At 38.3% G+C, this 26,674-nt stretch overlaps 1 protein-coding gene and 1 non-coding gene across 2 annotated transcripts; one reads left to right on the top strand and one right to left on the bottom strand.

Annotated features, from left to right (window-relative positions):
• Positions 1-2,288: 2,288 nt before the first annotated feature.
• LOC123936331 (olfactory receptor 6C75-like) lies at positions 2,289-3,245 on the bottom strand. Its single transcript, XM_045996948.1, has one exon. It carries the CDS (start codon positions 3,240-3,242, stop codon positions 2,289-2,291), a length of 954 nt encoding a protein of 317 aa, XP_045852904.1. The 5' UTR covers positions 3,243-3,245.
• A 6,685-nt stretch (positions 3,246-9,930) lies between these two features.
• On the top strand, positions 9,931-10,037 carry LOC123936332. Its single transcript, XR_006817224.1, has one exon. It is a non-coding gene; the product is annotated as a U6 spliceosomal RNA (small nuclear RNA).
• The last annotated feature ends 16,637 nt before the right edge of the window (positions 10,038-26,674 follow it).

Consider the following 26,674-nt stretch of genomic DNA (forward strand, 5'->3'; position numbering starts at 1 on the left):
GTCTAAAATCAGAGACCGGTATTAATGCAGCATCTAAAAACTTTCCTCAGCTCTTCCCCCTGGGTCAACATAGAGCAAGCAGGCAAAAATGGCCAGCTCTCAGTTTCTCCGTAGAAGGGATTAGACTATACATGTAAAGTCTCAACGTGACCAGCTGCTACCTTGACGGTCTGGCTTCTAACTAGCCTGCATCTGGGAGCTGACAGACAGGAAGTCACTACTCTCCTAGGAGTCTGAAAAAGTCAGTGGCCACTTTCTATAGCTCCTTCTCCCCTGGCTTGCTCCAGAGACAGAACCAAGTCTCCAACTAACCTGCCTATCTCTGAGATCCAACGGCCCCCAGGTTTCATTAGGCCTTTGGGGATGACAGACAGTAAAGCAACAGTTTTAAAGAGTGTGGTCTGAATGAGAGTGCAGCCATTTGCCACAGGGCCTCTACCCAACTTAGGGAACAGTGAGTAGGGGATTCACTCTCTCAGCTGCTCACTGGAGAGAGAAGGAATTGGACCACGCATCTAGTATTCCCTACTTTGCTAGCTTCTGCTAGAAAGACTAGTTTCTATCCTACCTGTCACAGGGACTAACAGGGTTTGGCATACTTTAGTCTCCTGGGGCATACCAGAAACAAAGATAGTGGTTTGGATGAGCACAAAGGTTCAAGAAGTATGCAGAATTTCACTGGACTGATAGAGGAGGTTCATCTCCTACACTAGTCTGGTTCATGAGGCCAGGCTGTGAAAATTGGCAGAGGTGGTATTTCATCTAATGCACAGAAAGCAGAAAACCCGGGAACTCCTGCTTTTAGATTAGGCTCAGAAATTACTTCTTTGGAGAAAGAAGGAACAAAAACACAGCTGTCCTTGGAAGATCATAACCCCCAAGACACTTTATCAAACCATTCCCATGCCAAAATAAATAAATAAATAAATAAATAAAATAAAAATCTAAATCAGGCAATATTTTTTGACACTCTAAAATTCTTCAAATCAGATTATGCCTTGAATATAAGTAATTCTCAGATCAAGCAGGAAGGAATATATGTCTGATACATAGCATGCATGTGCCATGTGGGATGTGACAGGAACTACTTCCCATTATGGCCAGTTGTCTTCAGGTGGGAACCACTTCCTCCATGAACCTACAAACACAATAACTGACCCAATGTAATCCATTTTTTAAAACTATCAATTGCACTCATTTTTCTTTTAAACTTTCCTAATTAGGAGATTTGTTAGCTTTTGCTGCATACAGGGTCAAACATAATGTAGCTTAACCATCAGACAGCGGCAGCTCCCACTCCCAAAGTCACATTAGGAGAAAACATCTCTTCCATGTAGGGAGAAAATTTGGTAGTGGGGTCACCTACCTTTCAGCAACCTATTGGGGTCAAGGCTTGGCAACATCAATTACAGGGGAAAAAACTGAACAAATTATAAAGTTCTGGGATGTGTGGCTCAGTCAGCTAAGCATCTGCCCTCAGCTCAGGTCATGATCCCAGCATGCTGGGATCAATGTCCCGCATCGGGAACCCTGCTTAGCAGAGAACATGCTTCTCCCTCTCCTCCCGACTCATGCTCTCTCTCACTATGTCTGTCTCTCTCTCTCTCAAATAAACAAAATCTTTTTAAAACTTTTTAAAGTTTTGCATTTTATTTCTATTTTAAGAAAGAGTTAAAGACAATTTTGTTGATAATATTAGATACATCCTAACCACCTGGAGTTACACTGAGCTATTTACACGTCTAAAAACCAATAGACCCAAAGAGAGAACCAGCTTACTGTTTGTTCATTTACATAAAAGATCCAATTAATGAAATACCATTAATTTTCATTAGGCTATAATATTATGATTTTATATAATTTCAGAACAATTTTCTTCTAAAATTTCAAACCCTGAATACATAAAATGGTTATGGTTTCTATCCTTTCTTAGTATCAGAAAACTCAAGCATAAGCATGTACCATGAAGAGTAATTATTATTATCTGATTGACAAGTTTTTTATTCTTAAAGACTTTGTATTATGTGATTTATGTATACTGGGCTCTCCATAAATGTTGTGTGAATTAAATTCATGAAAGACCACTGAGTAGAAAATCAAGGAAGATATTCTTCAGCATGATATAGAGAACTCAGAGGAATTTTCAAATAGTGAAAAGTATTGTGTTGCAAAGTAAGATTGTACCAGCCAGATGAAAATTAGCATAAGCTGGAACACCATATGTAGAATTCAATAGAAAATATTTCCGCAATTTTAAGAAATTGAACTAGAAGACCAAGAAGATCCACTTACCCTCCAAAGTTCTGTTTCTGTAACCTCAATCTCGATAGAGCATCCCTCAGAGCCTGGTGGACCTGCTTGTTCCGTAGAGTGTAGATGACAGGGTTCAGCAGCGGGGTCACCACCGTGTTCACAAGGGCAGCCTCCCTGCTGGAGTCCAGCCTGTTCGTTTGCTTTGGTTTCACATATATAAACACACAGCTGCTGTACATCAGAGAGAGGACTACAAGGTGAGAGGAACAAGTGGAGAAAGCTTTCTGTTTCTCCTTGGCTGATGGGAGTCGCAGGACTGTGACTACTATGTTGCTGTATGCAATGATGGTTATGATAAGGGATGTCAACAGGATAAAGGAAGTGAGGACAAAAGCCAACATTTCAGTGGAGCTGGTGTCAGAGCAGGAGAGATGAATTAGGGGGCCAAGGTCACAGAGAAAGTGGGGGATCACATGGGGGCCACAGAAGGATAACTGGAAAACCTTCACTACCAGCCCAGTGATGAGAGGGAAGGCCAAAGCGAAGCAGGCAGTGACCAGGAGGAAGCAAATCTTCAGGTTCATGATGGTCGGGTAATGCAGAGGCTTGCAAATGGCCACATACCGATCCAGAGACATCACTGCCATGAGGAAGAAAATTACTGACCCAAAAAATAAAAAAGAAAAGGCTTGTATGAGACAAGCAGTAAAGGAAATTGTTTGCCTTCCCAAAAGAAAGATGGACAGAAGTTTAGGAATAACTGATGTGATAAAACAACATTCAGAAAAGGAGAACGTGCTCAGTAAAATATACATTGGTGTCTGGAGGCGATGGTCAACCCAAGTGATGATGATGATCACCACATTTCCTGTGATAGAGGCCAGGTATGCCAGCAGATGGATCAGGAAGAAGACATTCCCTAGGTCCTGGATGGCAGGAAACCCTTCCAGAATGAATTCTTGGATTGCTGTCTCATTCCTCACCTCCATAGTGATTTCCATTTCTTTATCATCAACTCTGCTGGGTCTGTCAAACAGAAAATGCCACCACCAAAGAGTAAAAATTGAACTGATGGCCACTATTAAAAAGCAATAAATACTACTTGCAGCTACAATTCTGAATGAGGACTCACTTTATATAATTTAAATGTTATAAATTATTTTGAAATTTGTCAATTATTAAATTGTAAAAATTGAAGGTTTATTGTTTATTTTTGAAAATAATTTTTAATGTGCAACTTAACTTTTCTAGAAAATAAAATATTTGAGTAATAGTCCACAAGGTAAACACTGTAAAATAAAAATTATTTTCAAATAATATATAAAAACAACAGATAAGAGTGAAGGCTGTCATCCCACAGAGAATATTTTTTTTAAAAGATTTTATTTATTTATTTGACAGAGAGAGATCACAAGTAGGCAGAAAGGCAGGCAGAGAGAGAGGAGGAAGCAGGCTCCCCGCGGAGCAGAGAGCCCGATGCGGGGCTTGATCCCAGGACCCTGGGATCATGACCTGAGCCGAAGGCAGCGGCTTAATCCACTGAGCCACCCAGGCGCCCCGAGAATATTTTTATGGGGTCACAATGTTAATTTCTATTCTTCAGGTAGCATATGCAATGTATAAAGCCCTCCAGAGCACTGACTTTAGCCCTGTGGAAAAAGAAAGTGGGGGGAGGGAGCCATTTTCCGATTAGCATGTTCCAAACCAGTTATTTTCCTGAAGTTGGTTAATCCTGAGTTCTTTACCCAAAACTTTAAGACTGAGCAGGATATCTAGTTTATCACAGTATCTCATAACTACCCAGTCCTTGGGTTTAAAGAAACCATGTCTAAAAATGGGAGCGAGAGATGGTTGCGTGACTTGGTTGTTCAGAATCAATGAGAAAACATTTAAATATGCATCAGTTTCTCTCTCACTCTACACACCTGGGAGAGCAGATGATCTTCCTTCTGCTATTAGTCGTATTACCTTTCAACGTTGTTTTCTGGGAATATTTTTGTTACACTGGAAGATTTCAGTGTGGTGGAATTATAAATATATTCCCATTGCAATCACTATAGGAACATCCGTTTTTTTCTTTCTTTAAAGATTTATTTATTTGAGAGAGAGCATGGGGGCACAGAGAGAGAAGAAGAATCCCTGCTGAGCACGGAGGCCAATGTGGGGATCAATCCCGCACCTTGGGATCACGACTGAGCTGAAGGCAGACACTTAACCAACTGGGCCACCCAGGTATCCAAGGCACATTTGTTTTTTAAAAAATGCCAGTGCCTAGCTAGAAGCCAAATGAATTGTCATGTAATCTTTGGGAAAGGATTCAGGCATATGTTGGAAATCAGTGCTCTAGTAAGTCACCATAATTAAATTTATTTTACTTAATTCTTTGACTTAGTTAAAGCTATTACATTAACTATGAATGATCCACAATACAAACTTAAACATTACTAGTCTCTGCTTTAAATATTTGACTTATTAGTTTGCAAGTTATTCCCATGGCAAAGTACTCACCAAGAAGCAGCTCACAGGAAACAGCTTCTTTGACAACGTGCTGCTTTTTTCTTCCAACAAACCAGGATCTCTCTTCAAAGCTAATGGAAGGGTGAGATGTACTTTTTTTGGAACTTTTAAAGAAATCAATGAATGCCTAACTCTTAAATTAATAGGAAATTATTATGGCTAATTTTTTTCATGGAAGACAGAGATTTCTAAACTCTGGAAGATTAACAGTCATAGTTTTCCCCTATAGCAATTGGAATGATAAATCCTAGACCAAGACAATAGAAACTGCTGTAAATATGCACAAGAATATGCTGATGTAACCATTTAAAATTCCTGAACAAATTTATATCCATTCTATGGGATACAATGACACAGTCCATCACAAACATCAAATCTGGTGGGTTGTGCATCCAAAACAGAAGAGAGTCAGGAAGTAGAAACAACAAACGTTACTTTCCTTTGGACCATGTTGCTAGTCACTTTCTTATCAACTAGTTGCTTCCCACCTTTCAGAGTAGGTGAAGATCATTGAAGTCATAAATGAGATTATATTCAAGTGCCCTGATGATATATTTACCACAGAGTTCTTTACCATCCCTCATGAGGACACACAGGGTCCAAAAGGACAAACCTCTGGAATATTCAAGATTCATTAGAGGAGTACCAAAAAAAGGGAGCATGAACTTTAATCACAACAGATTCCCAGAGGACATTTATTTATTCATATTTGGAAATTAGAAATTTCAGCAGAAACATACCCTAATTACCATTTCACTGAATATGGTAGCACACTATCACCATTCTCAGGAGCCTATGCAGTCCTTTGTACAAGTCCTCAAAGGTATATTTGCCGTGAGTGCCCTAACATTGCAAAATTTACAAAGTCCTGAATTACATATGTCAAAAAGGCCAAGCTTGGGCATCAGAAAGAATTTTTCTACAATTGGCCTCGCTTTTTGTCCTTTTTAACCTGGTCTTTTCTTAATGAGATATGATTTATACACTGTACAATGCACAAATTTTAATTATAAGTTGATGATTTTCTACATATGTAAACATCCATGTAACCACTGCCCAAACCATAGAACATTCCCACCTCATCACAAGTGTCCTTGTGCCCCCACCCAGTCAATAGCCCACACCAAGAGAAAACAACTAAAGAACTACTTTAATTTCTGTCATTGCAATTTACTTTTGCCACCTCTTGAAATTCATTTATCTTTAATCCACTGAGCCACCCAGGTGCCCCTAAAATTCATTTAAATAGACCACAGCACATGTCTGAATTTATTTTTCCTCAGATTCGTTAGAGTTATCCATGCTGTCACATGAACCAATGATCAATTCTTTTGTATTGTTCTGTAGTAGGTCATTATCTATGTATATCACCATTTTCCATTCTCTCACTGAAGGACATTTATGTCCTTTCCAATTTAGGGCTACTATGAATAAAGACATTATGAATACTCTTCTACAAGTCTTTTTGAAGACAGCATTCATTTCTCTTGAGTATATGGCTTGGAGTAAAAGTACTAAATTAATTATAGAATAGGTCTTAGCACTATAAGAAATCGCAAAACAAGTTCCCAAATTGGATTTAGTCTCTCAATAGCAATGCATGAGAATTTAAAATGCTCCATATTATCCCATTGGTCTTGTAAGTCATTTTTATTTGGACACATTCTCTGTAAACTGGTTTGGCAACTATGGAAAACAATATGGAGGTTCCTCAAAAAATTAAAAATAGAACTACCATATGATCCAGAAATTCTACTTCTGACCATATATCCAAAGGAAATGAAAACAGGACATTGAAAGATATTGCACTACCATGTTTATCACAGCATTAGTCATAATAGCCAATATATGAAAACAGCCATCAGTGGATGAATGGGTAAAGAGATTATTATATGTGTGTGTGTGTGTGTGTATAACATGTATGTATACATACATTATATATAATATGTATATAATATCTATACATTATACTTTATGTATACATATATACCATATATATGTAGTCATATATATAATACATGCACATTATATATAATATAATATGTGTATTTATATGTAAATAATGTATTATTATTAAGCCATGAAAAAGAAAGAAATCCTGACATTTCTGACAACATAGATGGTCCTAAAGGACATTATGCAAAGCGAAATAAGTCAGAGAAAGATAAATAATATATGATATATCTTTTTACTTATCGGTCTTGCTAAGAGTTAAACAATTTTGTGAGTCATTTCAAAGAACCAACTTTTTCTTTAATTTTTCATGTTTGTCTTCTATTTCATTGGTTTATATATATATGCACTCATATTTGTCTGAATTCACACTTATCTGCATACTTCAGTTGTAATTTCCTTCTATATTCCTACTGTTTAAAACTGAACATCTAAATGATTAATTTTACATACTTATTTCTGATATAAACATTAATGTTATGAAGTTTCCTCTAAGCATGGCTTTAGGCTGCATTTCACAAATTTTAGTATGTTGTGTTAATATTTTTGCATCCAAAATATTTTCAGATTGTTTTAGTGAAATTTTCTGTAATCCAAGAGAGATATAGAAATGTATTGTTTCTAGCCAAGTACTAAGGAATTTTCTAGATGAATCATTGTAATTGATTTATTTAATTCAGTTGTGATTAGAGAACACATTCTGTGTATTTTCAGCCCTTTAACATGTTTATTTTTAATTTTTTTACTTTTTTATTAACATATAATGTAGTTTTAGCCCCAGGGGTACAGTCTCTGAATCACCAGGTTTACTTCATAGCACATTCCTTCCCCAATGTCCATAACCTCACCACCCTCTCCCTCCCCCCCCGGGGAACCCTCATTTTGTTTTGTGAGATTAAGAGTCTCTTATGGTTTGTCTCCCTCCTGATCCTGTCTTGTTTCATTTATTCTTTTCCTACCCCCAAACCCCCCATGTTGCCTCTCAACGTCCTCATATCAGGGAGATCATATGATAGTTGTCTTTCTCTGATTGACTTATTTCTCTAAGCATAATACCCTCTAGTTCCATCCACATCGTCACAAATGGCAAGATTTCATTTCTTTTGAAGGCTGCATAGTATTCCATTGTATATATACACCACCTTTTCTTTATCCATTAATCTGTTGATGGACATCAAGGTTTTTTCCATAGTTTGGCTATTGTGGACATTGCTGCTATAAACATTCAGTGTAACTGCCCATTCGGATCACTACATTTGTATCTTTGGGGTAAATACCCAGTAGTGCAATTGCTGGGTCATAGGGTAGCTCTATTTTCAACTTTTTGAGGAACCTCCATGCTGTTTTCCAGAGTGTTTGAACCAGCTTGCATTCCCACCAACAGCATAGGAGGGTTCCCCTTCCTCTGCATCCTTGCCAGCATCTGTAATTTCCTGCCTTGTTAATTTTAACCATTCTGACTGGTGTGAGGTGATATCTCATTGTGGTTTTGATTTGTATTTCCCTGATGCCGAGTGATATAGAGCACTTTTTCATGTGTCTGTTGGCCATCTGGATGTCTTCATTTGCAGAAATGTCTGTTCATGTCCTCTGCCCATTTCTTGATTGGATTGTTTGTTCTTTGGGTGTTGAGTATGCTAAGCTCTTTATAGATTTTGGATACTAGCCCTTTATCTGATATGTCATTTGCAAATATCTTCTCCCATTCTGTCAGTTGTCTTTTGGTTTTGTTGACTGTTTCCTTTGCTGTACAAAAGGTTTTGATCTTGATGAAGTCCCAATAGTTCATTTTTGCCCTTACTTCCCTTGCCATTGGCGATGTCCTAGAAAGAAGTTACTCCGGCTGAGGTTGAAGAGGTTGCTGCCTGTGTTCTCCTCAAGGATTTTGATGGATTCCTTTCTCACATTGAGGTCCTTCATCCATTTGGAGTCTATTTTCATGTGTGGTGTTAGGAAATTGTCCAATTTCATTTTTCTGCATGTGGCTGTCCCAATTATCCCAACACCATTTGTTGAAGAGGCTGTCATTTTTCCATTGGACATTCTTTCCTGCTTTGTTGAAGATTAGTTGACCATAGAGTTGAGGGTCTATTTCTGGGCTCTCTGTTCCATTCCATTGACCTATGTGTCTGTTTTTGTGCCAGTACCATACTGTCTTGATGATGACAGGTTTGTAATAGAGCTTGAAGTCCGGAATTGTGATGCCACCAACTTTGGCTTTCTTCTTCAATATTCTCTAGCTATTTGAAGTCTTTTCTGGTTCCATATAAATTTTAGGATTATTTGTTCCATTTCTTTGAAAAAAATGTATGGGATATTGATAGGCATTGCATTACACGTGTAGATTGCTTTAGGGAGCATAGACATTTTCACAATATTTGTTCTTCCAATCCAGGAGCATGGAACATTTTTCCATTTCTTTGTGTCTTCCTCAATTTCTATCATGAGTACTTTATAGTTTTCTGAGTATAGATTCCTTGCCTCTTTGGTTAGGTTTATTCCTAGGTATCTTATGGTTTTGGGTGCAATTCTAAATGGGATTGACTCCTTAATTTCTCTTTCTTTTGTCCTATTGTTGGTGTAAAGAAATGCAACTGATTTCTGTGTCCTGACACTTTACTGAATTCCAGTACAAGTTCTAGCAGATTTGGAATGGAGTCTTTTGGGTTTTTCCACATATAGTACCATATCATCTGCAAAGAGTGATAGTTTGACATCTTCTTTGACAATTTGGATGCCTTTAATTTCTTTTTGTTATCTGATTGCTGAGGCAAGGACCTCTAGTACTATGTTGAAAGGAAGTGGTGATAATGGACATCCCTGTTGTATTCCTTATCTTAGCAGAAAAGCTCTCAGTTTTTCTCCATTGAGAATGATATTCATGGTGGGTTTTTCATAGATGGTTTTGATGATATTGATGTAGGCACCCTCTATCACTACACTTTGAAGAGTTTTGATCAGGAAAGGATGCGTACTTTGTCAAATGCTTTTTCAGCACCTATTGAGAGTATCATATGGTTCTTGTTTTTTCTTTTATTAATGTATTGTATCACATTGGTTGATTTGCAGATGTTGAACCAACCCTGCAGCCCTGGAATAAATCCCACTTGGTTGTGGTGAATGATCCTTTTAATGTACTGTTGGATCCTATTGGCTAGTATTTTGGTGAGAATTTTCACACCTGTTTTAATCAAGGACATTGGTCTGGTGCTCACTTCGGCACCACATGTACTAAAATTGGAATGATACAGAGAAGATTAGCATGGCCCCTGCACAAGGATGACATGAAAATACGTGAAGTGCTCCATATTTTAAGGTAACACAATGTCAATAAAAACTTATCTATCAATAATCACTCTCAATGTGAATAGCCTAAATGTGCCCATAAAGTGACACAGGGTTGCAGATTGGATAAAATGACAGGACCCATCCACACGTTGTCTACAAGAGACCTATTTTGAACCTAAAGATACACCCAGACTGAAAGTGAAGGGATGGAGAAGAATCTTTCATACCAATGGGCCTCAAAAGAAGGCCGGGGTAGTGATTCTCATATCAGGTAAATTAGATTTTAAACTAAAAACTGTAGTCAGAGATACAGAAGGACCCTCCATAATTCTTAAAGGGACTATCCACCAAGATGATCTAACAATTGTAAATATCTATGCCCCCAATATGGGAGCAGCCAATTACATAAGAAAACTATTAATCAAGATAATGAGTCATATTGATATGGATACATTAATAGTAGGAGATCTTAACACACCTCTCTCAGTAAAAGACAGATCATCAAAGCAGAAAATCAATAAAGAAATAAGAGCATTGAATGAAATATTGGACCAGATGGACCTCATAGACATATACAGAACATTCCACCCTAAAACAACAGAATACTCATTCTTCTCAACTGCACATAGAACCTTCTCCAGAATAGACCACATACTCGTCACAAAGCAGGACTCAACCGATACCAAAAGACTGACATTATTCCCTGCATATTCTCAGGTCACAATGCTTTGAAACTGGAATTCAATCACAAGGAAAAGTTCAGAATGAACTCAAACACCTGGAAGCTAAAGACTACCTTGCTTAAGAATGCTTGGATCAACCAGGAGATCAAAGAAGAACTTAAACAATTCATGGAAACCAATGAGAATGAAGAAGCTTTGGTCCAAAACCTATGGGATACAGCAAAGATGATTCTAAGGGGGAAATACATAGCCATCCAAGCCTCCCTCAAAAAAATTGAAAAATTCAGAATACACCAGCTGTCTCTACACCTTAAAGAACTGGAGAATCAACAACAAATCAAACCAACTCCACATGCAAGAAGGGAAATAATCAAGATTAGAGCATAGATCAATGAGGTAGAAACCAGAGATACAGTGGAACGTATCAATGAAACCAGAAGCTGTTTTTTTTTTAAACATTTATTTGACAGAGACAGATCACAAGTACATAGAGAGGCAGGCAGAGAGAGAGAGAGAGAGGGAGCAGGCTCCCTGCTGAGCAGAGAGCCCCATGTGGGACTCGATCCCAGGACCCCGAGATCATGACCCGAGCCGAAGGCAGCGGCTTAACCCACTGAGTCACCCAGGCGCCCCAGAAGCTGGTTTTTTGAAAGAATCAATAAGATCAATAAACCATTGGCCACACTAATCCAAAAGAAAAGAGAGAAAGCCCAAATTAATATAATTATGAATGAAAAGGGAGAGATCACAACTAACACCAAGGAAATAGAAACAATCATCAGAAATTATTACCAACAGTTATATGCCAATAAGCTAAGCAACCTAGATGAAATGGATGCATTCCTGGAAAACTACAAACTCCCAAAATTGAACCAGGAAGAAATTGACAACCTGAATAGACCGATATCTAGTAATGAGATTGAAGCAGTGATCAAAAACCTCCCAAAAAACAAGAGCCCAGGACCTGATGGATTCCCTGCCTGGGTAATTCTACCAAACTTTCAAAGAAGAAATAACACCAATTCTCCTGAAGCTGTTTCAAAAAATTGAAGCAGAAGGAAAACTTCCAGACTCTTTTTATGAAGCCAGCATTACCCTGATCCCCAAACCAGGCAAAGACCCTACCAAAAAGGAGAATTTCAGACCAATATCACTGATGAATATGAATGCTAAGATTCTCAACAAGATCCTAACAAACAGGATCCAGCAGACCATTAAAAAGATTATCCACCATGACCAGGTGGGATTCATCCCTGGGTTACAAGGATGGTTCAACATTCGCAAATCAATCAATGTGATAGAACAAATCAATAAGAGAAGAGAGAAGAATCACATGGTCCTCTCAATTGATGCAGAAAAGCATTTGACAAAATCCAGCATCCGTTCATGATGAAAATGGTTCAAAGAATAGGGATAGAGGGAACATTCCTGAACTTCATAAAATCTATCTATGAAAGACCCACAGCAAATATGATCCTCAATGGGAAAAAGCTCACAGCCTTCCCGTTGAGACCAGGAACACAACAAGGATGACCACTCTCACCACTCTTGTTCAACATAGTATTAGTAGTCCTAGCAACAGCAATCAGACAACAAAGAGAAATAAAAGGTATCCAAATTGGCAAGGAAGAAGTCAAACTCTCTCTCTTTGCAGATGATATGATTCTTTATATGGAAAACCCCAAAGACTCCACCCCCAAACTACTAGAACTCATACAGCAATTCAGTAACGTGGCAGGATACAAAGTCAATGTACAGAAATCAGTGGCTTTCTTATACACTAACAATGAAAATACAGAAAGGGAAATTAGAGAATCGATTCCATTTACTATAGCACCAAGAACCATAAGATACCTGGGAATAAACCTAACCAAAGAGATAAAGGTTTTGTACTCGAGGAACTACAGAATACTCATGAAAGAAATTGCAGAAGACACAAAAAGATGGAAGACCTTTCCATGCTCTTGGACTGGAAGAATAAACATTGTTAAAATGTCTATACTGCCTAGAGCAATCAATACTTTTAATGCCATTCCAATCAAAATTCCACCGGTATTTTTCAAAGAGCTGGAGCAAATAATCCTAAAATTTGTATGGAATCAGAAGGGACCCCGAATTGCTAAGGAATATTGAAGAACAAAGCCAAAGTTGGTGGCATCACAATTCCGGACTTCAAGCTCTATTACAAAGCTGTCATCATCAAGACAGCATGCTACTGGCACAAAAACAGACACATCGATCAGTGGAACAGAATAGAGAGCCCAGAAATCGACCCTCAACTCTATGGCCAACTCATCTTCGACAAAGCAGGAAAGAATGTCCAATGGAAAAAAGACAGCCTCTTCAATAAATGGTGCTGGGAAAATTGGACAGCCACATGCAGAAAAATGAAATTGGACCACTTCCTTACACCACACACGAAAATAGACTCCAAATGGATGAAGGACCTCAATGTGAGAAAGGAATCCATCAAAATCCTTGAGGAGAATGCAGGCAGCAACCTCTTCGACCTCAGCTGCAGCAACATCTTCCTAGGAACAACGGCAAAGGCAAGGGAAGCAAGGGCAAAAATGAACTATTGGGATTTCATCAAGATCAAAAGCTTTTGCACAGCAAAGGAAACAGTTAACAAAACCAAAAGACAGCTGACAGAATGGGAGAAGATATTTGCAAACGACATATCAGATAAAGGGCTAGTATCCAAAATCTATAAGGAACTTAGCAAACTCAACACCCAAAGAACAAACAATCCAATCAAGAAATGGGCAGAGGACATGAACAGACATTTCTGCAAAGAAGACATCCAGATGGCCAACAGACACATGAAAAAGTGCTCCACGTCACTCGGCATCAGGGAAATACAAATCAAAACCACAACGAGATATCACCTCACACCAGTCAGAATGGCTAAAATTAACAAGTCAGGAAATGACAGATGCTGGAGAGCATGTGGAGAAAGGGGAACCCTCCTCCACTGTTGGTGGGAATGCAAGCTGGTCCAACCACTCTGGAAAACAGCATGGAGGTTCCTCAAAATGTTGAAAATAGAACTACCCTATGACCCAGCAATTGCACTACTGGGTATTTACCCTAAAGATACAAACATAGTGATCCGAAGGGGCACGTGTACCCGAATGTTTATAGCTAAGGAAATGTTGAAAAACAAAAACAAAACTGGCGGCATCACCTTACCTGATTTCAAGCTTTACTACAAAGCTATGATCACCAAGAAAGCGTGGTACTGGCATAAAAACAGACACATAGACCAGTGGAACAGAGTGGAGAGCCCAGATATGGACCCTCAACTCTATGGTCAAAAAATCTTCGACAAAAGAGGAAAAGATATACAGCGGAAAAAAGTCTCTTCAATAAATGGTGCTGGGAAAACTGGACAGCTATATGTAGAAGAATGAAACTCGACCATTCTCTTACACCATACACAAAGATAAACTCAAAATGGATAAAAGACGTCAATGTGAGACAGGAATCCATCAGAATCCTAGAGGTGAACATAGGCAGTAACCTCTTCCATATCAGCCACAGCAACGTCTTTCAAGATATGTCTCCAAAGGCAAAGGAAACAAAAGCGAAAATGAACTTTTGGGACTTCATCAAGATCAAAAGCTTCTGCACAGCAAAGGAAACAGTCACCAAAACAAAAAGGTAACCCACGGAATGGGAGAAGATATTTGCAAATGACAGTACAGACAAAAAGGTTGATATCCAGGTTGATATCCAGGTTGATATCCAGATCTATAAAGAACACCTCAACACACACAAAACAGATAATCATATCAAAAAATGGGCAGAGGATATGAACAGACACTTCTCCAATGAAGACATACAAATGGCTATCAGACACATGAACAAATGTTCATCATCACTGTTCATCAGGGAGATTCAAATTAAAACCACATTGAGATATCACCTGACATCAGTTAGAATGGCCAAAATTAGCAAGACAGGAAACAACATGTGTTGGAGAGCATGTGGAGAAAGGGGAAACTCTCTTACACTGTTGGTGGGAATGCAAGTTGGTGCAGCCACTTTGGAGAACAGTGTGGAGATTCCTCAAGAAATTAAAAATAGAGCTTCCCTATGACCCTGCAATTGCACTACTGGGTATTTACCCCAAAGATACAGATGTAGTGAAAAGAAGAGCCATCTGTACCCTAATGTTTATAGCAGCAATGGTCACGGGCGCCAAACTGTGGAAAGAATCAAGATGCCCTTCAACGGATGAATGGAGAAGGAAGATGTGGTCCATATGCACGGTAGAGTATTATGCCTCCATCAGAAAGGATGAATACCCAACTATTGTAGCAACACGGATGGGACTGGAAGAGATCATGCTGAGTGAAATAAGTCAAGCAGAGAGAGTCAAGTATCATATGGTCTCACTTCTTTGTGCAGCATAACAAAGAACATGGAGGACATGGGGAGATGGAGAGGAGAAGGGAGTTGAGGGAAATTGGAAGGGGAGATGAACCATGAGAGACTAGGGACTCTGAAAAACAACCTGAGGGTTTTGAAGGTGTGGGAGTTGGGAAGTTGGGGAACCAGGTAGTGGGTAATAGGGAAGGCACGTTTTGCATGGAGCACAGGGTGTGGTGCAGAAACAATGAATACTGTTACTCTCAAAGGAAATTATTTAAAAAGTGGGGGGGGGGAGGACATTGGTCTGTAATTCTCTTTTTTGATGGGATTCTTGTTGGGTTTTGTGATCAATGTGATGCTGGCCTCATAAAATGAGTTTGGAAGTTTTCCTTCCATTTCTATTTCTTGGAACATTTTCAGGAGAACAGTTTCAGGAGTTAAAGAAGAATTCATTCTTCTTTAAATGTTTGGTAGAATTCCCCTGGGAGGCCGTCCGGTCCTGGGCTCTTTTTGTTGTGAGATTTTTGATGACTGCTTCAATCTCCTTACAAGTTATGAGTCTGTTCAGGTTTTCTATTTCTTCCAATTTCAGTTGTGGTAGTTTATATGTCCCTAAGAATGCATCCATTTCTTCCAGATTGTCAAATTTGCTGGCGTATAGTTGCTCATTATATTTTCTTATAATTGTTTGTATTTCTTTGGTGTTGGTTGTGATCTTTCCTCTTTCATTTGTGATTTTATTTATTTGGGTCCTTTCTCTTTTCTTTTTGGTAAGTCTGGCCAGGGGTTTATCAGTCTTAGTAATTCTTTCAAAGAACCAACTCCTAGTTTCATTGATTTGTTCTATTGAGTTTTTTTGTTTGTTTCAATTTCATTGATTTCTGCTCGGATCTTTATTATTTCTCTCCTCCTGCTAGGTTTAGGTCTTCTTTGCTGTTCTTTCTCCAGCTCCTTTGGGTGTAAGGTTTAGGTTGTGTATTTGAGACCTTACTTGTTTCTTGAGAAAGGCTTGTATCACTATATATTTTCCTCTCAGGACTGCCTTTGCTGTGTTCCACAGATTTTGAACCATTGTGTTTTCATTTTCATTTGTTTCCATGAATTGTTAAAATTCTTCTTCAATTTCCTGGTTGACCCATTCATACTTTAGTGAGATGTTCTTTAGCCTCCATGTATTTGAGTTCTTTCCAACCCTCCTCTTGTGGATGGGTTCTAGTTTCAAAGCACTGTGGTCTGAAAATATGCAGGGAATGTTCCTAATTTTTTGGTATCAATTGAGACCTGATTTGTGACCCAGGATGTGATCTATTCTGGAGAATGTTCCATGTGCACTAGAGACGAATGTGTATTCTGTAGCACTGGGATGGAATGTTCTGAATAGATCTGTGATGTCCATCTGATCCAGTGTGTCATTTAAGGTATTCATTTCCTTGTTGATCTTTTACTTGGATGACCTGTCTATTTCAGTGAGGGGACTGTTAAAGTACTCTATTATTATTGTATTATTGCCGATGTGTTTCTTTGGTTTTGATATTAATTGGTTTATGTAGTTGGATGCTCCTGTGTTAGGGGCATATATATTTAAAATTGTGAGATCTTCTTGTTGGACAGACCCTTTGAGTATGATATAGTGTCCTTCCTCATCTTTTATTATAGGCTTTGGCTTAAAATCTAATTGATTTGATATAAGGATTGCCACACCAGCTTTCTTTTGATGTCCAATAGCATGATAAATTTTTTTCCACCCCCTCACTTTAAATCTGGAGGTGTCTTTGGGTCTAAAATGAGTTTCTTATAGACAGCATATTGATGGATTTTGTTTTTTTATCCATTCTGATACCCTGTGTCTTTTGATTGGGGGCATTGAGCCCATTAACATTCAGGGTAACTATTGAGAGATATGAATTTAGTGCCATTGTATTGCCTGTAAGGTGACTGTTACTGTATATTGTCTCTGTTCCTTTCTGGCCTACTACTTTTAGGGTCTCTCTTTGCTTAGAGGACCCCTTTCAATATTTCCTGTAGAACTGGTTTGGTGTTTACAATCTCTTTTAGTTTTTGTTTGTCCTGGAAGCTTTTTATCTCTCCTTTTATTTTCAATGATAGTCTAGCTGGATATAGTATTCTTGGCTACATGTTTTCTCATTTAGTGCTCTGAATATATCATGCCAGTTCTTTCTGGCCTGCCAGGTCTCTGTGGATAAGTCTGCTGCCCATCTAATATTTTTACCTTTGTATGTTACAGACTTCTTTTTCCGGGCTGCTTTCAGGATTTTCTCTTTGTTGCTAAGACTTGTAAATTTTACTATTGGATGACGGGGTATGGACCTGTTCTTATTGATTTTGAGGTGGGTTCTCTGCACCTCCTGGATTTTGATGCTTGTTCCCTTTGCCATATTAGGGAAATTCTCTACAATAATTCGCTCCAATATACCTCCTGCTCCCCTCTCTCTTTCTTCTTCTTCTGGAATCCTAACTATTCTAATGTTGTTTCATCTTATGGTATCACTTATCTCTCGAATTCTCCCCTCATGGTCCAGTATTTGTTTGTCTCTCTTTTGCTCAGCTTCTTTATTCTCTGTCATTTGGTCTTATATATCACTAATTTTTTCTTCTGCCTCATTTATCCTAGCAGTAAGAGCCTCCATTTTTATTGCACCTCATTAGTAGCTCTCTTGATTTCAGCTTGGTTAGATTTTAGTTCCTTTATTTCTCCAGAAAGGGCTTATATTTTTCCAGACAGGGTTTCTCTAATATCTTCCATGCCTTTTTGAGCCCAACTAGCACCTTGAGAATCTTCATTCCGGACTCTAGATCGACATAATACCAATGTCTGTATTGATTAGGTCCCTAGCCTTTAGTACTGCCTCTTGTTCCTTTTTTTTTTTCTTTTTTTGTGGTAAGGTTTTCTGCCTTGTCATTTTATCCAGATAAGAATATATGAAGGAGCATAGGACACCTGGGTGGCTCAATTGGTTAAGCAGCTGCCTTAGGGTCAGGTCATGATCCCAGCATCCTGGGATCGAGTCTCACATCAGGCTCCTTGATCAGCAGGGAGCCTGCTTCTCCCTCTGCCTCTGCCTGCCACTCTGCCTGCCTGTGCTCACTCTCTCTGACAATAAATAAATAAAATCTTTTTAAAAAGCAAAAGAATATATGAAGGAGCAAATAAAAACTCAAAGGGTGGCAAAGACCCCAGGAAAATGTGCTTTAACCAAATCAGGAGACCCCAAATTGTGGGGGAAGGAAGGGGGTAAAAAGAAAAAAAAATTAAAAAAGAAAAAAATGAAGAGAAAATTTAAAAAGAAAATATATATATTAGATGGTGAATAGAACAGAGTCACCCACTTAATTTTGGGAGTATTTTGGTCTCTTAGAATAAACTACCTCCCAAAATTTTGAAGAATGAAAAACATATATAAGGGTAAACACAATGAAGGGATGGAATATGCCTATAAAGGTGAAAAAAATTTTTTTTAATTTCTAAAAAATGAGTTGGTAAGTTGGTTGGGAGAATGAAAAAAAAGAAAGTGGAGGTAATTTGCTCAGGCTGGAGACTAGAACAAAGCCCTGTGCTAGATTTAGCATATATTTTGATCTATTAGAAGTAGTATCCCAAATTTTTAAAGAAAAACCCTATGTGTATACAAAAAGTAAAATTAGATAATAATAAAGGTTCAAAAAAGATTTTTTATAGTGATATTGTTAAGATAAGCTAGTTTAAAAATGTTAAAAGAGGAAAGAGTAAAAGTTTTTAAAATATTTAACATAAGAAAAAATAAAATTTAAAAAGAATTAATTAACTTTGCAAGACTAAAGAATCATTGGGAGAAAGCCATGAATTCCATGCTTTGGTTTCTCCTTCTCTGGAATTCTGCTGTTCTCCTTGGTAAGTGAACTTGGTCTTGGCTGGATTTCTTGCTGATCCTCTGGGGGAGGTGCCTGTTGTAGTGATTCTCAACCGTCTTTGCCTGAGGACGAATTGCACCGCCCTTATCATGGGCCGGGTTAAGTAATCCACTCGGGTTCACTTTGGGGAGCTTTTGCTGCATAAATGCTTTCTGTAGAGCCCTGGAGGATGTGAATGAAAATGGCGGCCTCCCAATCTCTGGCCTGGAGGAGCGGAGAGCTTGGGGCCCCATCTCCTCAGTGTGCCCTTGGAGAAAAGTGCTCAGTCACTCCCATCTTCCTGGCCTCTCGCTGCGCTCCAAGTTCATCCAGCCTGTGACCAAGCATCTCTGTCTCTGGCACACAGCCCTGCATGGAGTCTCCAAACCCAGCAGATCCCTGTGCTCTTCCAGGGGGGTCTCCCCAGATCTTGTGGGGTCTCTGATCACAGAGCAGTGGCCTGACTGTGCCACACAGCACAGTTTAAATTACCCTGAGTTGAGAGCTCACTCCTTGGTTCTATCTCAGCTTCCCTGTTCTAATACCTGCGAGCTCTGTGACACTCAGACACCCCCGATCCTTCTGTGACCCCATGGGACCTGAGACCACACTGTCCCCGGCTTAGCCTCTGGAGCGATGTCTCTCAGTGGAGCAGACTTTGAAAAGTTCTGATTTTGTGCTCCGTTGCTCCCCCACTTGCCGAGAGCTGGCCCCTCCCCCCACGGTCTATCTTCCCATCACTTTGGATTCATGTCTCCACAGGTCCTATCTTTCAGAAAGTGGTCAATTTTCTGTTTCTAGAATTGCTGCTCTTCTTCTCTTCGATCTCCTGTAGGAATTGTAGATGTTCAGAATGGTTTGATAAACTATCTAGCTGATCTCCTGCTACCTGATGTCATCTCAGCCTGCTACTTCTCCACCATCTTGACTCCTCCACCCCTTTAACATGTTTTGAGATTTATTTTATAACCCGGCATAAAATATATCTTGAAATTTATTTTTGTAGTTTCAACCTTTTATTTAAATTCAATTAGTTAACATATAGTGTAATACTAGTTTTAGGAGAATGGTGATTCTTCACTTACATATAACACCCAGTTTTTATCACAAGTGCCCTCCTTAATATCCATCACCCATTTATCACATCCTCCATCCACCTCCCCTCCAGCAATCCTCATTTTGTTCTCTGTAGTGAAGTCTCTCTTATGTTTTGCCTCTCTTTTTTTCCTTTCCCTCATGTTCATCTGCTCTGTTTCTTACATTCCACATACAAGTGAAAGCGTATGGTAATTGTTTTTCTCAGATTGACTTATTTTGCTTAGCATCACATACTCTAGCTCCATCCATGTCATTGCAAATGACATTCCGAGTCCAAAATGACATGACATTGCAAATTAAAAAAAAAAGAAGAAGAAGAAGTATCATTCTTCTTCATGGCCGAGTAATATTCCATTCTGTGTGTATGTGTGTGTGTGTGTATACCACATCTTCTTTATCTATTTGTCATTTGATGGACATTTGGATCTCTCCATAACTTGACTATTGCTGATAATGCTGCCATAATCATCAGGGTGAATGTGTCCCTTCAGATCAGTATTCTTGTATCCTTTGGGTAAATACCTAGTAGTGCAACTTCCATGTGCACATGAAAATAATGTGTATTCTTCAGGTACTAAATGTAATAATGTACAATTATATGTACAATTAATGTACAATATCCAAAATTATGAATTAAGTCCACTTAATTGATATTCCTGCAAATCCTCTACACTTACTGATTTTTTTCTCTTTTTCTCTTTTTTCTCTTTTTCCTGTATTAATTATGTAAATCATGTGTTTAAACCTCTATAATCGTGGATTTTTTTTACTTCTCCTTTTACTTCTTCCAAGTTTTCTTTTATGGACTTTAAGCTCTATCATTGTGTGCATATACATACAGAATTATGTCTCCTTGATTACTTCATTGCTTTATCATTGTATATTTATCTCTGATAAATAGACATTGCAGATGAAAGATTAGCAAATTTGAAGATATAGAAACTTAAACACAAAGTAATCCACCTAAAATCAAAAAGAGCATCAGTGAAGTATGGGACAACTTTAGGTATTCCAATATGCATATAATTAAATTTCTGAAGGAGAAGTTTATGTGTGAAGGGGGATGACAAAAAAAGATTCAAGGAAATGATGGCCAAAATTTTCTAAATTTTATGAAAACAAGAGCCAAAAATCTCAGTAAAACCCAAACATTAAGAAAATGAAAAAATCTACAACAAGGCACATAATAAATTGTCCCAAACTTGTGATAAACAGAACATCTTAAAAGCAGCCAGAAGGAAAAATTACATGTTTCATGCTGAGGAACAAAGATAAAGATAACATAGAATCTTCTTTGGAAAGATGTCCATTGACTGAAGAATGGATAAAGAAGAGGTGAGATATATAGCAGGTACAGGCTTCCAGTTATGGAATGAATTTATCTCTGAAATATACTTCACTTGTGAACTCTGTCTTTATCTTTGAAATATACTTCACTTGTGAAGTCTGTTTTTTAAATGTATATTACTATGGTCACACAAAAAACTTTTTTTCAGAATGCACAAAATAAAATAGTAGTGTAATCATGGTGACTGGATTTTTCTACTACTTTAAGCATTATATTTTATGTCTAATTGTTGCACTTAAATAAAAGCAAATTTTTATCTATGAATGCATTTATGTTAAGTTACAAAAAAGGAACTGTGTATGTGGCTCTAAGTTTTCATAAAGAATAATGTAATTTTAACAGTGTTAGTCATTCTTCTATAGTCTATTGAGAAACAGAAAAAAAAATTCTTTTAGTTATATATCTGATCATTAGTGATAGATACCATTCATATCATGCATTCACGTGGTAAATATTGTAAAGGAAAAATTATAGACTTTAAAAAAAAAACTTATTGTCATGAGTATATCATTCCACAAAAAAATATTCCCCAAAGATATCCTTAGGATTTGTCATCCATATTTGAAGTCATAACATCACCTGTAGGAAAATTTCCTTTGGCTCCAGGTGCTGCACTCTAAAGTGAGAAAGCACTATAATAGCAAACCGATGCTAATTATATTGTTGGAGACACACTTCAGGCCATTTTCGTATGGAGCTTGAGACTAGTCAGTAAGAGAGGAGAGTTTTCCCTTCCTGCTGTGTTAAGTGGTCCCTCTAAGGGAGAATCTCTATCTTCTGACTCTTTCCGTCCATATATTTAGGGGATACTAACCTGATGATAGAAAGAGAAATTGCATGCCTTGACTCTGGAAATTCTTTTTTCTTTTTTTAAGATTTTATTTATTTCTTTGACAGAGAGAGAGACAGCAAGAGAGGGAACACAAGCAGGGGGAGTGGGAGAGGGAGAAGCAGGCTACCCAAGGAGCAGGGAGCCCAATAAGGAACTCGATCCCAGGACCCTGGAATCATGACCTGAACTGAAGACAGACTCTTAACAACTGAGCCACCCAGGTGCCCAAGCAATTATTTACTGGTTCCTTCTCTCTTATATTGTCCACTTAAATAAAATATTCTTTGTTATGGTTTAAATCCACAAACTTCTCTATGTGAGCCTTTGTCACTCTGGTCAACTAGTGTTCATCTCAGATCTCTAAACTGGCTGGGTGACTTTTTTCAAGCCTCACTCTTCTGAGTATGTTAAATCAGCTTGAAGAGGAACAGACTCTGCTTCAATTCACAATAAACAAACAGCAAAATAATCCAATCACACTACAGCCATATACTCATCCAAATGTAGCTCACACTCAGTCTCCCTCTCTTTCACTCCTTCAAAAAATCAAAATATTGATCTAGGCACTAAATGAGTGTGTGGGGGTACCTGGGTGGCTCAGTGGTTTAAGCCTCTGCCTTTGGCTCGGGTCATGATCTCAGGGTCCTGGGATCGAGCCCTGCATCAGGCTCTCTGCTCAGTGAGGAGCCTGTTTCTCCCTCTCTCTCTGCCCACCTCTCTGCCTACTCGTGAGCTCTCTCTCTACCAAATAAATAAATAAAATATATTTTTAAAAATGTGTGTGTGTGTGTGTGTGTGTGAGAAAGAGAGAGAGAGAGCACACTTGCATTTGAAATGCCTCTAATTTGTCCTAGAGAAAGGTTTAAAATGTGTATTATGTGTCTAAGCATTCTTCTTCATATGAAATCAGAACTTTCCAAAATTGGGTAAATGGAAGTGGATGTTCCATGGCAATCTGGCCTGATGAAATCCTGGAAAAGAAAGGAGAGCACATATATATAGTCCCTAGTGCTCTACTGGAATCTGAGAGTAAGTTAACCTGGAATTCCAAAAAACTTTTATACTTTCCACACAGGCTCTAGGTTCCCCAAACTCCCATTCTGCTCCTACATTAGCCTCACCAGCCACAACCCTGCTTGTTGGCAAATGCTCCAGGGCATGTTGGAAGACATTAACCTCCTCTCTCAAACCGGTCCCTTCTAATAGTATTCTTCTTAAATACATTCCAGGGCAGGTAAAATGTATTTCTACTTCCTGACTTCTCTAGGTTGAAGAGAATACACATGTCATTGGAAGTTGAGATAAAAGTGAAATTAATTTTTCCCATCATATTCTTAGTATTGGACTATCTTGACACCACTCAGGATCCACCAGGACAACTAGGCAAACCCCTGACACACAAGACCTCATTAGAATATAGAAAATAGCAATTTTAAGCCAAAGACTATAATAAGAGATGAGGAAGGACACTATATCCTACTCAAAGGGCCTGTCCAACAAGAAGATCTCACAATTTTCAATATCTATGCCCCTAACGTGGGAGCAGCCAACTATATCAACCAATTAATAACAAAATCAAAGAAACACATCAATAATAATACAATAATAGTAGGGGACTTTAACACTCCCCTCACTGAAATGGACAGATGATTCAAGCAAAAGATCAACTAGGAAATAAAGGCCTTAAATGACACACTGGACCAGATGGACATCACAGATATATTCAGAACATTTCATCCCAAAGCAACAGAATACACATTCTTCTCTAGTGCACGGAACCTTCTCCAGAATAGATCACATCTTGGGTCACAAATCAGGTCTCAACCAGTATCAAAAGATGAGGATCATTCCCTGCATATTTTCAGACCACAACACTCTGAAGCTAGAACTCAATCACAAGAAGAAAGCTGGAATGAACCCAAATACATGGAGACTAAACAGCATCCTTCTAAAGAATGAAAAGGTCAACCAGGAAATTAAAGAAGAATTGAAAAAATTCATGGAAAAAAATGATAATGAAAACACAACAGTTTAAAATCTGTGGGACACAGCAAAGGCAGTCCTGAGAGGTAAATATATAGTGGTACAAGCCTTTCTCAAGAAACAAGAAAGGTCTCAAGTACACAAACTAACCCTACACCTAAAGGAGCTGCAGAAAGAACAAGAAAGAAACCCTAAACCCAGCAGGAGAAGAGAAATCATAAAGATCAGAGCATAAATCAATGAAATAGAAACCAAAAAGACAATAGAAAAAAACAATGAAACTAGGAGCTGGTTCTTTGAAAGAATAAGATTGATAAACCCCTCACCAGATTTATCAAAAAGAAAAGAGAAAGGACCCAAATAAATAAAATCATGAATGAAAGAGGAGAGATCACAACTAACACCAAAGAAATACAGACAATTATAAGAACATACCAGGAGCAACTCTATGCCAACAAATTTGACAATCTGGAAGAAATGGATGCATTCCTAGAGACATATAAACTACCAGAACTGAAATTGGAAGAAATAGAAAACCTGAACAGGCCCATAACCAGTTAGGAGATTGAAACAGTCATCAAAAATCTCCAAACAAACAAAAGCCCAGGGCCAGATGGCTTCCCAGGGGAATTCTACCAAACATTTAAAGAACTAATTCCTATTCTCCTGAAACAATTCCAAAAAATAGAAATGGAAGGAAAACTTCCAAACTCATTTTATGAGGCCAGCATCACCTTGATCCCAAAACCAGACAAGGATCCCACCAAAAAAGAGAACTACAGACCAATATCCTTGATGAACACAGATGCAAAAATTCTCACCAAAATACTAGCCAATAAGATTCAACAGTACATTAAAAGGATTATTCACCACGATCAAGTGGGATTTATTCCAGGGCTGCAAGGTTGGTTCAACATCCACAAATCAATCAATGTGATACAACACATTAACAAAAGAAAGAACAGGAATCATATGATACTCTCAATAGATGCTGAAAAAGCATTTGACAAAGTATAGCATCCCTTCCTGATCAAAACTCTTCAACGTGTAGGCATAGAGGGCGCATACCTCAATATTATCAAAGCTATCTATGAAAAACCCACTGCAAATATCATTCTCAATGGAGAAAAACTGAAAGCTTTCCTGTTAAGGTCAGGAATACGGCAGGGATGTCCATTATTGCCACTGCTATTCAACATAGTACTAGAAGTCCTAGCCTCAGCAATCAGACAACAAAAAGAAATTAAAGGCATCCAAATCGGCAGAGAAGAAGTCAAACTATCACTCCTTGCAGATGATCTGATACTATATGTGGAAAAGCCAAAACACTCCACTCCAAAACTCCTAGAACTTGTACAGGAATTCAGTAAAGTGTCAGGATATAAAATCAATGCACAGAAATCAGTTGCATTTCTGTACACCAACAACAAGACAGAAGAAAGAGAAATTAAGGAGTCAATCCCTTTTACAATTGCACCCAAAGCTGCAAGATACCTAGGAATAAACCTAACCGAAGAGACAAAGAATCTACACTAAGAAAACTATAAAATACTCATTAAAGAAATTGAGGAAGACACAAAGAAATGGAAAAATGTTCCATGCTCCTGGATTGGAAGAATAAATATTGTGAAAATGTCTATGCTACCTAAAGCAATCTACACATTTAATGCAACCCCTATCAAAATACCATTCATTTTTTTTCAAAGAAATGGAACAAATAGTCCTAAAATTTATATGGAACCAGAAAAGACCTCGAATAGCCAAAGGAATATTGAAAAAGAAAGCCAACGTTGGTGGCATCACAATTCCGGACTTCAAGCTCTATTACAAAGCTGTCATCATCAAGACAGCATGCTACTGGCACAAAAACAGACACATCGATCAGTGGAACAGAATAGAGAGCCCAGAAATAGACCCTCAACTCTATGGTCAACTCATCTTCAACAAAGCAGGAAAGAATGTCCACTGGAAAAAAGACAGCCTCTTCAATAAATGGTGCTGGGAAAATTGGACAGCCACATGCAGAAAAATGAAATTGGACCACTTCCTTATACCACACACAAAAATAGACTCCAAATGGATGAAGGACCTCAATGTGAGAAAGGAATCCATCAAAATCCTTGAGGAGAACACAGGCAGCAACCTCTTCGACCTCAGCTGCAGCAACATCTTCCTAGGAACATCGCCAAAGGAAAGGGAAGCAAGGGCAAAAATGAACTGTTGGGATTTCATCAAGATCAAAAGCTTTTGCACAGCAAAGGAAACAGTTAACAAAACCAAAAGACAACTGACAGAATGGGAGAAGATATTTGCAAACGACATATCAGATAAAGGGCTAGTATCCAAAATCGATAAGGAACTTAGCAAACTCAACACCAAAGAACAAACAATCCAATCAAGAAATGGGCAGAGGACATGAACAGACACTTCTGCAAAGAAGACATCCAGATGGCC

This window comes from Meles meles, unplaced genomic scaffold, assembly GCF_922984935.1.
Source record: "Meles meles unplaced genomic scaffold, mMelMel3.1 paternal haplotype, whole genome shotgun sequence".
NCBI lineage: Eukaryota > Metazoa > Chordata > Mammalia > Carnivora > Mustelidae > Meles > Meles meles.